General features: G+C 43.5%; 1 protein-coding gene across 29 annotated transcripts in view; it reads left to right on the top strand.

Annotated features, from left to right (window-relative positions):
* Window positions 1-15,439, top strand: part of LOC126236381 (uncharacterized) — a 345,701-nt gene that overhangs the window by 111,745 nt on the left and 218,517 nt on the right. For 25 of the 29 annotated variants that reach the window (XM_049945667.1, XM_049945658.1, XM_049945648.1 and 22 more), the window contains one exon: window positions 10,463-10,549. The exons of the other annotated variants lie outside the window; for them this stretch is intronic. In XM_049945667.1, coding sequence (XP_049801624.1) covers window positions 10,463-10,549 — 87 coding nt within the window. The remainder of the gene's footprint in view (window positions 1-10,462; window positions 10,550-15,439) is intronic. 29 annotated transcript variants of the gene reach the window in all.

The raw sequence follows: 15,439 nt of genomic DNA, 5'->3' as shown, positions 1-15,439 counted from the left end.
CCTTCCTCCCTTCCTCCCTCTCTCCCTTCCTCCCTCTCTCCCTCTCCCCCTCTCTCCCTTCCTCCCTCTCTCCCTCTCCCCCTCTCTCCCTTCCTCCCTCTCTCCCTCTCCCCCTCCCCCTCTCTCCCTTCCTCCCTCTCTCCCTCTCCCCCTCTCTCCCTTCCTCCCTCTCCCCCTCTCTCCCTTCCTCCCTCCCACCCTCTCTCCCTTCCTCCCTCCCACCCTCTCTCCCTTCCTCCCTCCCACCCTCTCTCCCTTCCTCCCTCCCACCCTCTCTCCCTTCCTCCCTCCCACCCTCTCTCCCTTCCTCCCTCCCACCCTCTCTCCCTTCCTCCCTCCCACCCTCTCTCCCTTCCTCCCTCCCACCCTCTCTCCCTTCCTCCCTCCCACCCTCTCTCCCTCTCTCCCTTCCTCCCTCCCACCCTCTCTCCCTCTCTCCCTTCCTCCCTCCCACCCTCTCTCCCTCTCTCCCTTCCTCCCTCCCACCCTCTCTCCCTCTCTCCCTCTCTCCCTCTCTCCCTCTCTCCCTCTCTCCCTCTCTCCCTCTCTCCCTCTCTCTCTCCCTCTCTCCCTCTCTCCCTTCCTCCCTCCTACCCCCCCTCCCACCCTCTCCCCCTCTCTCCCTTCCTCCCTCCCCCTCCCACCCTCTCCCCCTCTCTCCCTTCCTCCCTCCTACCCCCCCCCCTCCCTCCCTCCCAGTCCTCAGGGGCTCAGCATTGATTTGCTGGGTACGGGCTTGACAGCCCGGGGTTCCTGAGCTGGGGACTGGTAAGTGCCGCCAATCCCATCACCAACAGTAAGCCCTGGGCATGCTTCAGTGACCACCACATGGTGTGGCAGTGGAACATTGTGTGTCTCAGGCAACACGGATCTTTGCTTGACCACCCTGATTGTGAGGATGGGATAAACCTCTATAAAAAAAAACTCAATTTCAAGGTGTGCTGTGCGCTCATGGGATGCATGGCTGTTGAGGTGGAACAGTCATTAGCCGGCAACCTCTAGGGAACCTGCTGCACCTCAGTTGTATAAGTCTTACTCAGGCATGCGGGGCTCTGTCTGAGTCAACCCTTATTTCCCTAGCTGCTCGTGGAACCGAGATGGAACTCTCAAAATCGTCATCTTCTCCTCCCAGCGGGCAGGGTGTACCAGCTGGGAGTATTCACACAGACACATCCAAAAGAATGAGAGAGAGACTAGTCATCCTGATAATAAGAATACTTTGGACTGCAGTAACAGGGCTCATGGAGTAATGAATAGCAATGTGTTTCTGGTGATAAAGAGGAAGAAGAGACATTTGAAAAAGTGTCCCCCTTTTGTAAGGTTTGGAAGGGTTTGGAAGGCCCTGCTGGAACATTAAAATCTATGGAACAATTGTGTAATGGCTCATTGTTGGTTGAAACTAACAGGTCAAAGCTGGTAGACCTTCTTAAGAAATTGCAGAAACTGGGTGACTGTGATATCATTGTCGAGATGCACACCTCTCAACTAAGCAAGGGCATTGTCACGTGCTGAAATATCATGGACATGGACATAGCAGAACTGAAGCAAGAATGGGCACCCAGTGGAGCAACGAACACACAGGAATAATAGAGCAACTGAAAAGACTGCCACTTTCATTATCAGGTTCAATTCTCCCACACTGCCTGAACATCTTATGGTGAGGTTCCTTAGACTTAATGTTCAGTCTTACATTTCAAACCCTATGCGGTACTATTAATACCAGCATTTTGACGTTACAACCACGAGTTGTGGAGGTGAAGTAATCTGCGGGAACTGTGGAAAAGCTGCTCATAATGCTGAGACTGACTGCCCGTCTCCAGTGATCTACATCAACTGCTCTGGGAATTACCCAGTCTGGAGCCGAGACGACCCTGCTTTTGCTGAAGAATGCAAGATACAGGAGATAAGTGACCGAGCGAATCCCCTATGCTGAAGCCAAAAAAGAATATAAGGCAACGAAACTCCACTGTCTTTGCCAGCTCATATTCTTCAGTGCAGAAACCTATTCTCAAGGCAGACTCTTCGACACAGCTGATGACTTGTGTTCCTGTATCAACCATAAGCACTTGTACTTATACGTGCACATGTCAAAAGAAAAAGAGTAAGGACAAAGCAATCCAGGCAGCTGCACCAGGAAAGACCAATAACAGTTCCACAGTGAGCATCCAGAAGGTACAAGAAAAACAGAGTGCTTCTCAATGCCTCCTTGAAGGGACAGGGTGCAGGGAAAGGCTCATGACGTTTGGGTCAAAAGCTGTCACAAGCACTGTCAGATGTCATTCTTTTCCGTCTGACTGATGAGGAGGATATTGTGTAGTTAGATACCTTGGATCCAGGCAGCCCCTCCACTACTCCTTGCTCTCCAAGTGCTTCACCTCTCTGGTGCAAAGATACAGGTAAATTAAAACCGCACCGGTGACATGGCTTCCATACTACAGTGGAACAGCAGTGGGTTCAGGACTAGTGTGGAGGAACTCAAACTCGTAGCATAGGATGTTGCAGTTGCAGTTAAAATTCATGTATGTCGAAGGATCACTGTTTGCTCACTGTATTTATCTCTGCAAGATGCACTAGACTCTGAGGCTCTCACAGATCTTATTGCACAACTCCCACGACCATTCCTCCTCCTGGGAGACTTCAGCACCCATCGTGTCCTGTTGGGCTTGACCAATTCTTGCCCTCAGGGTAGTGTTTTGGAGGGCCTTATGACGTCTCACGAGCTTTGCATCCTCAACATGGGTACTCACACACATTTCTCTACTACTACTACTGGGTCATTCTCAGCCATCGACTTCTCTTTCTGTTCTCCCACCCTCGCCGACTCTGTTCAGTAGGAGGTCATTGATGACCTGCATTCCAGTGACCACTTCCCAATCCACCTTCACCTACTAAATGGCTCACCACCTGAAGTTAAGCTCCCAAAGCAGGGCTAACTGGACGCATTTCAGCCAGCTGTCTGTGTTCAAACACTGCGACAGCATCCAAGGTTGGGTGGACCACACCACACAAGTCATCCATCGTGCCACTGACCTCTCCATCCCACAGTACTCAGGTCATCTTAGGAGGCAGCCAGTACCTTGGTGGACAAATGAGTGCTGTTCTGCGATCTGGGAAAGGTGTACAGCTCTTTGACGTTTTAAATGCTGACCGACAGCAGACAAACTTAGGGCCTTTCGAGTCCCAAGGGCCAAGGCTCAACATGTCATTAGGGAGAGTACAAAAAGGTTGTGGCAAGTGTTTCTGGACTCCATCAATAGTTCCACTTCTTCTATAAAAGTATGGGAAGCCATGTGGAGGATTTTCAGTAAATTCAGCCATTTACCAATAGCAGCAGTGGTGAAACAAGGATGCCTACAAACAACACCTAAAGACATTGCTCAGATACTGGCCAAAAATTTTGCACAACCTACTGCCAATGCAAGCCAGGATCCGGCATTTCGTCGTTATTGTGCGACTATAGAGAGGGAAAAGTTTTGAGGCTTACAACTCCCCTCTCTCTCTGTGGGAGCTTGAGTTGGCACTCGCTGAGATTCGTGACACTGCACCTGGTCACAACCCAATTTAGTACTGCATGCTTAGACATTTGCCAGCAGCATCAAAGGAAATTCGTCTCAAATGTTTTAGTCTAATATGGCAGACAGGCAACTTCCCCAACTTGTGGAGGGAGGCAATTCGAACCCCTCTCCTCAAACCAGGGAAGGGCTGCACATGTCCCAGTATTTATCGGAGTATCACCTTAACGAGCTGTGTAGGAAAGACCCTGGGGTGAATGGTTAACCATTGTCTGGTCTGGTTGTTAGAGACAAAGGCAGTTCCTTAGCTGCTCTCCATGTGGATTTCGAAGATTTCGGTCCACTGTCGACAATCTGACCCTCCTAGAGGCCGCTATTCAGCATGCTTTCCTCTGCAAGCAACACTGTATTGGCACATTTCTACGATATAAGTAAGGCATATTGTTGCAGAAGAAGCTGAGTAGCACTGTGGTGTAGTGGTTATGATACTAAACTGTTGGGTGGAGGGTCGTAAGTTCAAAACTCACCTGGGTTGTACAATTTTAATTTCTGTATTCGGTTCAAGTACATTCTAGAAGTATCCACAAATGGCAAGAATCTTTGTACTGGAATGTTCTGTAACTTTATACATACCGTATGTGTTCCGGCCAGAGGCAGTTCACTCCGCACTCTTGTATGTGGAAGTGCTGAATAAACCTTCGTTAAGAGAAGTTAGTGTCTGTCATTCATCTAATTAAACCTTCTTCTATGTAACATTATTCTGGTGGAGACACTGGGTATTGGAACTTGTGATAGTGCACTTATTGACGACACTTTGACTCCCATCAGGCCATGACAGAGCCGCCGTTTACATGGCGAGAAACCCGAGTTAGAGCCATATTCAACAGATCGCAATCTACCGGAGACAGAAGAAGAAGAGGACGTTACGATGACAGCAACTGTGTGCCACCACATGAGACATCCTTCCGGGTTCTCTGGTGACGATGGCCAAGATCCAAACAAGTGGCTCAAGGTATATGAGCGTATAGCCAAATTTAACAAAAGGGATAACACTGTGTGTTTGGCTAATGTATTTTTCTACTTGGAGGGCACTACCAAACAGTGGTATGAGAACAACGAGGAGAAGTTCACCAGCTGGGAAATATTCCAGGTGGAACTGCACAAGTATTTCGGTGACACACAATGACAGAAGTGCGAGGCTGAAGATAAATCAAAGTGCAGGGCACAGCATCCAGGAGAAACTACAGCTTCATACATTCAAGACATCTTGGAGCTGTGTAAAATAGTGGATCCTAGAATGAACGAGGAAAATAAGGTTGCACATCTTGAAGGGTGTTGCTGAGGACATGTATCAAGCCCTACTCCTGAAGGTGGTTTCAACAGCAGATGACTTCATAAAATGGTGCCAGTATATTGAGACAATGCATTAAAAAAGAATTACATGCAAGAAGTTTGAACTGCTTCAAAACGTCGTATCGATGTCTGTGATGGAAGAAGAAACTGATTTCACAAGTGTTCTTCGTCAGATAGTGAGAGAGGAAGTTCAGAAGACACTTGGATTGCGCGGCGAGCAAAAAACCGAGACGCTTCAAGAGGTTGGATGGAAAATACAGAGTGGAAACAGACTTGAGGACAATGTGATGAAAAGAGAAGGAGGAGAAGAAGAAGAAGAAGAAGAAGAAGAAGAAGATAAAGGTGAGGTATTGGATATGATACTGCAAGAAGAATTTAAGAGTATGCTGAAATATCTAAGTTGTAACAAGGCTCTTGGAGATGATGATGATAATCCCTCAGAATTACTGAAATCCATAGGAGATTCAACTATAACAGAATTATTACACCTGGTGTGCAGTATACACACACCAAAAAAAGTTTTGCATCACCTCGGTTCCGAGAGTTCCGGAACCTGTACAGAAAACTGGAATAGAGATCAACATGAACATCATTTCCTCCCTTTTTATTGCTCATGAAAACCACGTGCTGCATGTTGTACCACCATACAGTGAGACCTTCAGAGATGGTATTACAGATTGCTGTGCACACCAGTACCTCTAGTACCCAGTAGCATCTTGCATTGATGCATGCCTGTATTCGTTGTGGCATACTATCCACAAGTTCATCGAGGCACTTTGATCCAGTTTGTCCCTCTCCTTGATGGCGATTTGGCGTAGATCGCCAGCCGGAGTGGCCGGGCGGTTCTAGGCGCTACAGTCTGGAACTGCGCAGCCGCTACGGTCGCAGATTCAAGTCCGGCCTCGGGCATGGATGTGTGTGATGTCCTTCGGTTAGTTAGGTTTCAGTAGTTCTAAGTTCTAGGGGAATGATGACCTCTGAAGTTAAGTCCCATAGTGCTCAGAGCCATTTTTGTGTCGTAGATCCCTCACAGTGGCTGGTGGGTCACGTCGTATATAAACTGCCTGTTTCAATCTATTCCAGGCGTGTTCGATAGGGTTCATGTCTGGAGAACATGCTGGCCACTCTAGTCGAGCGATATCGTTATCCTAAAGGAAGTCATTCACAAGATGTGCATGGTGGGGGCATGAATTGTTGTCCATGAAGACGAAAGCCTCGCCAATATGCTGCTGATATGATTTCACTATCAGTCGGAGGATGGCATTCGCGTATCGTACAGCCATTACAGTGTCTTCCATGACCACAAGCAGCATACGTCAGCCCCACGTAATGCCACCCCAAAACAGCAGGGAACTACCACCTTGCTGCACTTGCTAGACAGTGTGTCTAAGGTGTTTAGCCTGACCACATTGCCTCCAAACACATCTCCGACGATTGTCTGGTTAAAGACATATGTGACACTCATCAGTGAAGAGAACGTGAAGCCAATCCTGAGCGATCCATTCAGCATGTTGTTGAACCCATCTCTACTACTGCGCTGCATGGTTGCAAAGATGGACCTCGTCATGGACGTCGGGATTGAGTTGCTCATCATGCAGCCTGTTGCGCAGAGTTTGACTCGTAACACGACGTCTTGTGGCTGCAAGAAAAGCACTATTCAACATAGTGGCATTACTGTCAGGGTTCCTCTGGGCCATAATCCGTAGGTAGCGGTCATCCACTGCAGTAGTAGCCCTTCGGTGATGTGAGTGAGGCATGTCATCGACAGTTTCTGTCTCTCTGTATCTCCTCCATGTCTGAACAACATCGCTTTGGTTCACTCAGAGACGCCTGAACACTTCCCATGTTGAGAGCCCTTCCTGGCACAAAGTAACAATGTGGACACGATCGAGCTGCGGTATTGACCGTCTAGGCATGGTTGAACTACAGACAATACGAGCCGTGTACCTCCTCCTGCTGGAATGATTGGAACTGATCGGCTGTGGAACCCCCTCCGTCTAATAGGCACTGCTCATTCATGGTTGTTTACATCTTTGGGCAGGTTTAGTGACATCTCTGAACAGTCAAAGGGACTGTGTCTGTGATACAACATCCACAGTCATTGTCTGTCTTCAGGAGTTCTGGGAACTGGGGTGATGCAAAACTTTTTTTGATGTGTGTATATGAGACAGGTGAAATACCATCAGACTTCACGAAGAATGTTATAGTTCCAATTCTAAAAAAGGCTTGTGCTGACAAGTGTGAATGCTACCGAACCATCAATTATTAAAGCCGTAGAAGCCAAATATTGCTATCAATGATTTACAGAAGAATGGAAAATCTTGGAGAAGGCAAACTTTGGAAAGATCAGTTTTGATCTCTACAGGTATAAAATACAGGGAGCAAGAAATTATTTACAACTTGTACAGAACCCAGGCCAATATTGTAACAGTTGAGAGACAGGAAAGGAAGGCTGTGGTTGACACAGGAGTGAGACGGGGCTGTAACCTAATGCTGATATTATTCAATTTATATACTGAACAAGCTGTGAAGAAAGCAAAGTAGAAATTTGTAAAGTGAATTAAAGATCAAGATTTGCTTATGACCTTGTAATTCTGTCAAGAAACTCCAAAGGATTTGGGAGAGTAATAGAATAGAATGGATCATATCTTGTAAAGAGATTGTGAAATGATGATACACAAACCACATTAAATCAGGTGATGCTGAGGGTATTAGATTAGGTAATGAGACACTGAAAGTAGTAGATGAGTTCTACTATATGGGCAGCAAAATAACTGATGATGGCTAAAGCAGAGAGAATACAAATGCAGACCAGAAATAGGAAGAAAATATTCCCGAAAAATCTGAATTTGTTAACATATAATATCAATTTAAGTGTTAGGACGTCTCTTCTGAAGGTATTTGTCTGGAGTGTGGTGTTTTATGAAAGTGAAACATGGACAGTAAGTAGTTCAGATAAGAAGAAAATACAGCGTGCAACACAAAGGAAGAGTCACTTTTTTGAAACCCTGTAATTGTCTGTCATAGCAATGCAGAAGTTTGAAATTTGACTCAAAGGTGCCTACATCCTTCCTCTTTAATGGTGCAAAAGCATGGCACTTTGCAACATCACCCTCAGGTTCAGCGACTCTTCAGACAGTAGGATGTCCACACCTGGCCAGAGTTCTGAATTTTGTGTGAGGCATAAAGTGGGTTAATTATGTCACAATTCACCACAATTCTGCCCAACGCTGTCATCAATGTCACATAGTGGACAGATCATCCCACACCCTCCTACCAATGTTTCACCCCTTTTTTTGACACCTCTAGAACGGGGGACAGAAATACCATCCCAGCCTTAAAATTGTGCGATTTCTTAGGAGTTGTCCAGAGAAACATTTCAGACACACCGCTGCTCAGTATTGACATGAGAAGGCCCCAGGAGATGGTATAAAGGGCATTAATGAAACTACTGCTTTCCACAGGACATTGATTTCACACATTTTGTGTTGAAAACGACAATTAGCCATGGAGTGAGTAACAAGATGATGATCTTGACAACATTTGACACTGCTGACACTCTTCCAAGTGATTTAGCCCTTCTCTAAGGACAATGTGGGCCTGCAACTGCATTGAATGTGCCTCCATCCCTTTTGAGTGCAATGTGACTGCAGCTTTTTCTCTGGTGTACAGTGTGGTACCTCTAGGATCCATTTGGAACCATTTGGCAAAATTTGAACATGATCTGAAACAGCAAAGGGTGACTCTGCTTTTCCAGCCCTCCTGTTTTGCACCCTCCTGTGGCGTGATCATGGGGGGTGGTCCAACATTGACATATGTGTGAATAAAATGACAAAGGGTCCTTTTGGGATGCCCTCTCCAGCTAATCAACACCCTCAGTGCCATCTGAACACCTTTGTTGAGTGCTTTAAAAATGTATCTGTGCACAGACAGGCAGTTACTAATTACTAAGTGCTTACATGATGGGCAACTGTTGAGATGGCCATGAGCTTGAGTAGCACTGTGCCGCTAAATTTGCGCGTGCTGACTGGATGCAAAATCTAATGGGTGTTGCAGGGGATGTCCGTCATGCCAGTGGCTAGTAATGAGTGACTTGCTGTCTCTGCACAAATGCATTTTTAAATAATCATGGACTGAGGGTTTTGCTGAATTCGAGGTTGAATCAACAGGAGTAGGGAGAAAGCAGTGCCAGGGGTTGCCAAGAATTTCATAGTGTTGCTCATTGCACTGCAAACTGTCATTGTTGACCACAAAATGTATGAGAATCAACACCTCAAGTGAAGAGGCATTTTTCATTGATGCCCTTTGTCGTCCCCTGAGGCCTTTTCTTGTTGATACTGAGCGGTGGTGTGTCTGAAATGTTTTCCTAATCCACCCATAAGAAAACTGCACAATTTCAATGCTGGTTATCACGGTTCTGATCTCAATCTCTCAGTGGCATTAAAAGAAGGCATGAAATGTGGGTAAAGAGGGGTTGTACGACCTTCCCATTGTGTAGTATCGGGCAGAATTGTGCTGAAATTTGGTGCCAAAGTGATATGATTAACACACCTTACTCCTCGCATGAAATTCGAATGTCTGACCTTTTTTTAAAGTGTGTCAACACCTCGTTTTTTGAAGTGTCACTGAAGCCCAGACTGATGTTGCAGGGCATCACACTTTGCAACTTTGAGCCAAATTTCAAATTTCTCTGCATCACAATGGCAGACAATTATAGGGTTTCCAAAAAGTGATCCTTTAATTGTGTTGCACAGTCCAGAACTTTTGAAATGTGATGCTGTAGAAAAACGCTCAAGATTAGATAGCCAGATCAGATACTGAATCAGTCTGGGGAGAAACGAAATTTATGGCATAACTTGACTAAAAGAGGTGATCCGTTGATAGGACATATCGTGGGGTTTCAAAGAGTTGTCAATTTATCAGTGAAAGAAACGGTGGAGAGTAAAAATTGCAGAGGGATACCTACATTTGAATTACAGTAAACAGATTCAAATGGGAGTAGGTTGCGGTAGCTATGCAGAGATAAGAGATTTGCACAGGGTAGACTAGCATGGAGAGGTGCATCACACCAGTCTTTGGACTGAAGACCACCACCACCACCACCACAACAGAAACAAAAACAACAACAACAACATAGCACATCTGATATATATTGCAGAGACTTCAGATCGACTACAGAGCTGAAACTATGTATCACTGAGCAATATGAAATAAATAGACTGTTTAATCCTACAGCCTCTGTGACAGATTGGTATTATTTGAGAATGCCTTTTGCTTGCAGAATGGTGTCTTTCTTATACCAGCTGTAGTGTAACACATTTGCAGTAACCTTAGAATTTATTGTGAATTGCTACTCTTTTCTATGGCTCTTCACAATACTTATCATGATTTTCATGTTCTATGGTGGAAGGTACTGCATGTTCTAGATGCTGCACTAACTAATATGAAATTAGTGTTAAGCAAGGGTCACACACGTACACTGTATATCAAAGACTAACACAGTAAACTGTAACTGTTATTTCAGTACACGGGATTAAAATTATCACCACCTCTCATAAAGTAACTCTTTCATTGCAGTGTGGAATTTTATTTTCCAGGTTCAGTGGGAAAAAGAGTTTATAGGTAAACTGATGAAAGTTAAGAAATATTCCTGTCAGCAAGAGAGAACAGCACCAGCCAGTGAGGTTAGGACAGTATTAGATACTTTTATTTCAAGTAATTCTTAACTAAGTGGTCATAACAGGTAAGTTAATAATTTAGCTGTTTCAAACTTAAGCACTGTGAAGACAGCAGCAAAATTAAGTTATCTGTTATTGCTAATGTGGTAACTTCTTCGTAGTGCACAGTGATATGTGTTAAAATTTCAAAATCAGTTTTCCAGTAAACTGGAAATGGTACTAGGTTTAAGAAGAAGAAGAAGAACATACAAAGGAAAGGGAAATAGAACAATGTAAAAAATGTGTAATGTTGAGATGTTGTGTGTAATGAAGATTTACTAAAATAGCCTTCAGAATGGCTGCTGGTATAATGTGTTTTATGAAGTTCCTGAATATGTGGCTTCTGACTATATAGTGAGAAGAGTATTTGTTAATCCTAGAATGGATTGGCTGGGTCTCTCAGATCCAGGCAGACTTTGTCTTAAAAATATCCACAAGAGTACACTGCTTGTGAGTAAGCCATTCATTGTAGCTTTCACTTAATTTTGCTAGAGGCCACTACTTGTTTCGTCATTCCACTTTGTTCACCAGTTGATTGTAGATGTGGGAAGAAACGCGTTTTCGATCTGAGAGATCCAGCCTGTCCTTTTGTGTTAGCTTTTGCACTTTTCTTGTTATACTTTCTGTGTACAATAAAACTGAAACTTCCTGGCAGATTAAAACTGTGTGCCCGACCGAGACTCGAACTCGGGACCTTTGCCTCTCGCGGGCAAGTGCTCTACCAACTGAGCTACCGAAGCACGACTCACACCCGGTACTCACAGCTTTACTTCTGCCAGTACCTCGTCTCCTACCTTCCAAACTTTACAGAAGCTCTCCTGCGAACCTTGCAGAACTAGCGCTCCTGAAAGAAAGGATATTGCGGAGACATGGCTTAGCCACAGCCTGGGGGATGTTTCCAGAATGAGATTTTCACTCTGCAGCGGAGTGTGCGCTGATATGAAACTTCCTGGCAGATTAAAACTGTGTGCCCGACCGAGACTCGAACTCGGAACCTTTGCCTTTCGCGGGCAAGTGCTCTGCACTTCTACAATAAAACTGCTTGAAAATGGCTTGGCAGTGTGTATTAAGTCATGAAGGAATTCAAAAACTGTTACTAGAAAGTGATAAGATTCAGATGTGGATCCTAATTTTGTTCCCAAAAGTAATCACAACACAGAAAATGAAGTGATTGATCAATAACTGGACAGCAAAGTGAATGTCTTCATTCATGTCAGTAACTAGAGTACACTCACTAACACAACTAGTGCAGTTGGTTGCAATCCCTATCCCATACTGTTTGTCAAGATGTTATCAAACTGAATGGCTGAAAAATATTCCAAACCAAAATGTCTGTACCAGATCTTATGATATAGTTACAAATTAGCATGATGTTGGCAGAGAAGCCAGAAATGTTACCACCATTGTTGAGGCCTGGAAACTGTTTGTCGATCATGATTTATTCGATTTCATATTAGAGCGCACAAATATTTACATAGATCTCATAAAACTTTGCATAAAAGTGACAAAAACTGCAAGAAACTTAAAAGAAAGAGGAAGTCTAAGGCATTTTTTTTGTCTTTAGTACATTATGGCATTCTTCATGGAGGCAAAATGAACATGGAAGAATTTTGGGATACTTGTGGCACATGGACATAAATCTTCCCAAGTCTGTCATTATGATTTAGATTTCTTTTGAGAAGTGTTAGATTAAATAATATTCACACAAGAGAGGAACATAAAAAATGATGTTGTACATGATGTTATGGAAGTTATCACAAAAAAATATAGAAGCATTACCCATGTGTATACCTTACAGTGGATGAAATGTTACTATTTTTTCAGATGTGTTGTTCTTTCAGAATGTATGTTCCTTCAAAACCTGCAATGCATGGGTTCAAAACATTTAACTGGCAAGTGTGAGAAGTAGTAAGTAAAATATTGGGAAGTGGAACAAGAAAGTGCAGGTTTTTCCCAAGTCAGTAACACAGCTGGTTGTGCTCAGACTTGTAGAGTCAGTGAAGAGAATGGGAAGGAATATTACCCCTGACAGTTGGTTCACAATGTACAGTCTTGCTTGAAAACTTTACACAGATAGTAATCATAGACTCGGGAGAACATTTTGCAAAACCAAGATCTTTGAAATTCCTGCCGCAAAGAAATAGAGCAATACATTTGTCCACTCAGATACAGTGATTTGTCAATGCATTTTTATTACACAGAGCAAACACAGGACTGAATATTTCAAGAAGACTGCTTCTCAAGCATCTGGGCTTAGGCTCTTCCCACTTGTTTAAACATAAATAACATGGTTTATTTGAAGCAAGAAAATGAATGCAGTTGATTTTAATTATTGGAGTAAACAAAGGACATTATAAGTTCTTGCAGTATTAGTTTATTACCTCTGACTGAAAAACTCGAATGAAGAGGGAATAAAAATATGTTCCAGCATTGTGAGCAAATGGGAGGATACATCAAGGAAGAAATTGTGATTAAATGAAGTTTTGTACACGAGTGAAAATATTGTTACACATTCATCTGTCAGTGTATGTGCATAATCAAATTATGGCAAATACATAAGAAATATGGCATGAACTGAGGAATGTACTTGAGGGCTTTCTATCCCTAAGAAAGTAAGTTTGTTGAAAACCTTTTTTGTGATGGACCAAAAAGTTGCTTGTTAGTTGAGTGCTTTGTATCAGAAAATATCCCTACATCTAATAAGTTAAAAAGCTTAAGTTTCAAGGTAAAAGATGTATGGGTTGGTTTCACCCTAATTGCTGTGTTGCTCTCTGTGTACAAGGTTTATGGTGCATGAGATAAAGGCTGATGTTTGCTTTGGCTCATAGCTTGGTGATGATGTGGCGGCCCTTCAGATAGAAGAAAGGCATAATGATTTGATGCACACATTGAAAAGTATTAATATATTACAACTGCAATAAATATGGCTATTTAGCAAAGGGCTATTAAAGCAAGATCAGGACTAATGGGCAAAACTAGCAGCAGATACAATGTGTGTTACCATTTTGGCAGTATCATGTACTAACAAAATAGTAGAATAAGATGTGTAGCGATGGAGCTAAAAGTGTCTCATGTGCTTAACCCTATTTCTAGGAAACCAGTGCTTGTGATGTAGTTACTGTAGCAGATACTGTTACTAACATATCGTGCTACATCTAGCTTCCCCTTCAAGAGGAGTGTATATTATCTACATATATATTGAGTTTGTTATTGACTGTAATTAATTTAAAAAAAATTTAGGAAACTAATATTTTTACCACAGGTTTTTCTGTTGCCTTATTAGAAATTTCTCTTTGTGTATTTGCTTCAGTTCTTTTAGGGAATTATTACTTTTTTAACTCAACAGATTAAAAGATAATCAGAAGGCTTAGTTTAAATTTATTTGTTCACTGTCCTGTAATACATTACACCATCCAAAATGTAGCTCCATTGTGATTGCTGTTCTTGAACACGGGATGATATGGTTGACATTCATAAGCATCTGGAAATCCCCATGACTACTGTCGAATAATTGATAGCTGTTGTGAATCAGTGTGTTGGAAAAGCTCTTAAGAGTTATGTACCTGTGAAACCAGTACCAAAGGTATCCCAAGTACTTTCCTCTCCTGTGGATCCTGTCTTCTCTGTGGGAAGTGCAAGATCTGTCATTAATCATCCACTTCACTGTGGGTGGCATTTCACCGGCACATTTAGGTGTCCTGTACTGTGTGGATGGAGACCAGGGAGAACATCTGTTTTGGGGAAACCTGTTTTGTCCAGTTTCAGGAGGTAGCAAATGCAAAAGGGTAGGGGTCTATTAATAGTCATCAGTTCAAATCTATAGCAGATGATGGTACCCCTTAGGGAAATGGCAGCAAAGAGACTGGAAAGCATAAAAAGTGCACTTGGCGTGTATGCCTGAGGGCCTCATTCAGCATGCAGTAGAGGCTATTCCAGCAGCCATTGAGAGAACTGGGTAGAACTAGCTGCAGATTGCACACATCTTGGAACAGATCATGTCTGTCATCTGAGGTCATACTTGGATCATTCCAGTAAATGGCAGAGGAAGTTGAGAAGGCCAGCCTTGCACATGGAGTTTCAACAAAGCTCACAATTTGCAGCATTGTCCCCAGAACTGATCATGACACCCTTGGTTCTGAGTCAAGTGGGAGGAGTGAACCAAGGAATTCGGAGGTTCTGTGACAAGCTAGGCTGTGACTTCCTTTACTTGCGCCATAGGGTTGAGAATTGTAGGGTCCCCTAAATGGGTCAGGTGTGCACTACACATCGAAGGCTGATACCCACATAGCTGACTGTGTGTGGGTTGCACACAATGGTTTCTTAGATGAGGTGACTCTCCATCCATTCCAGATAACAATAGTTGTAGGAATCCCAGATGTATCAGCGTAAGGTTGAAAGAAATGACTCTCACAGGTGAGAGCATTAAAATCCCAGTGGTTAACTGCTGAAGCATTCACAGAAAAGTGCCAGAGTTTGAAGCGCTCCTGAAAAGCAGTGAAGCTCACATAATACTAGGTACAGAAAGGTGGTTGAAACCTGAAATTGATAGCAATGAGATTTTTGGGGAAAATGTAATTGTATATTGAAAGGATAGGCTAATGGGAAATGGAAATGACATATTTGTTGCAGTAGGCAAGAACCTCCAATCCACCAAGGTAGAAAATGAAACTGTTTGTGAGAGTGTTGGAGCAAGACACATATCAGGGGTGGTCATACAATGGTAATTGAATCCTTGTATCATCTGCCAGACTCATCTCCTGATGTAACCGAAAACTTCAGAGGAAACCTCTGTTTGATTTGTATGTAAGGTCCCCATTCGTACTGTAATCATAGGTGGAGACTTGATTCATCCAACAA

Source organism: Schistocerca nitens, chromosome 2 (assembly GCF_023898315.1).
Source record: "Schistocerca nitens isolate TAMUIC-IGC-003100 chromosome 2, iqSchNite1.1, whole genome shotgun sequence".
Taxonomy (NCBI): Eukaryota; Metazoa; Arthropoda; class Insecta; order Orthoptera; family Acrididae; genus Schistocerca; species Schistocerca nitens.
Note: the sequence above shows the minus strand (reverse complement) of the source record. Positions and strands in the feature narration are given on the sequence as shown.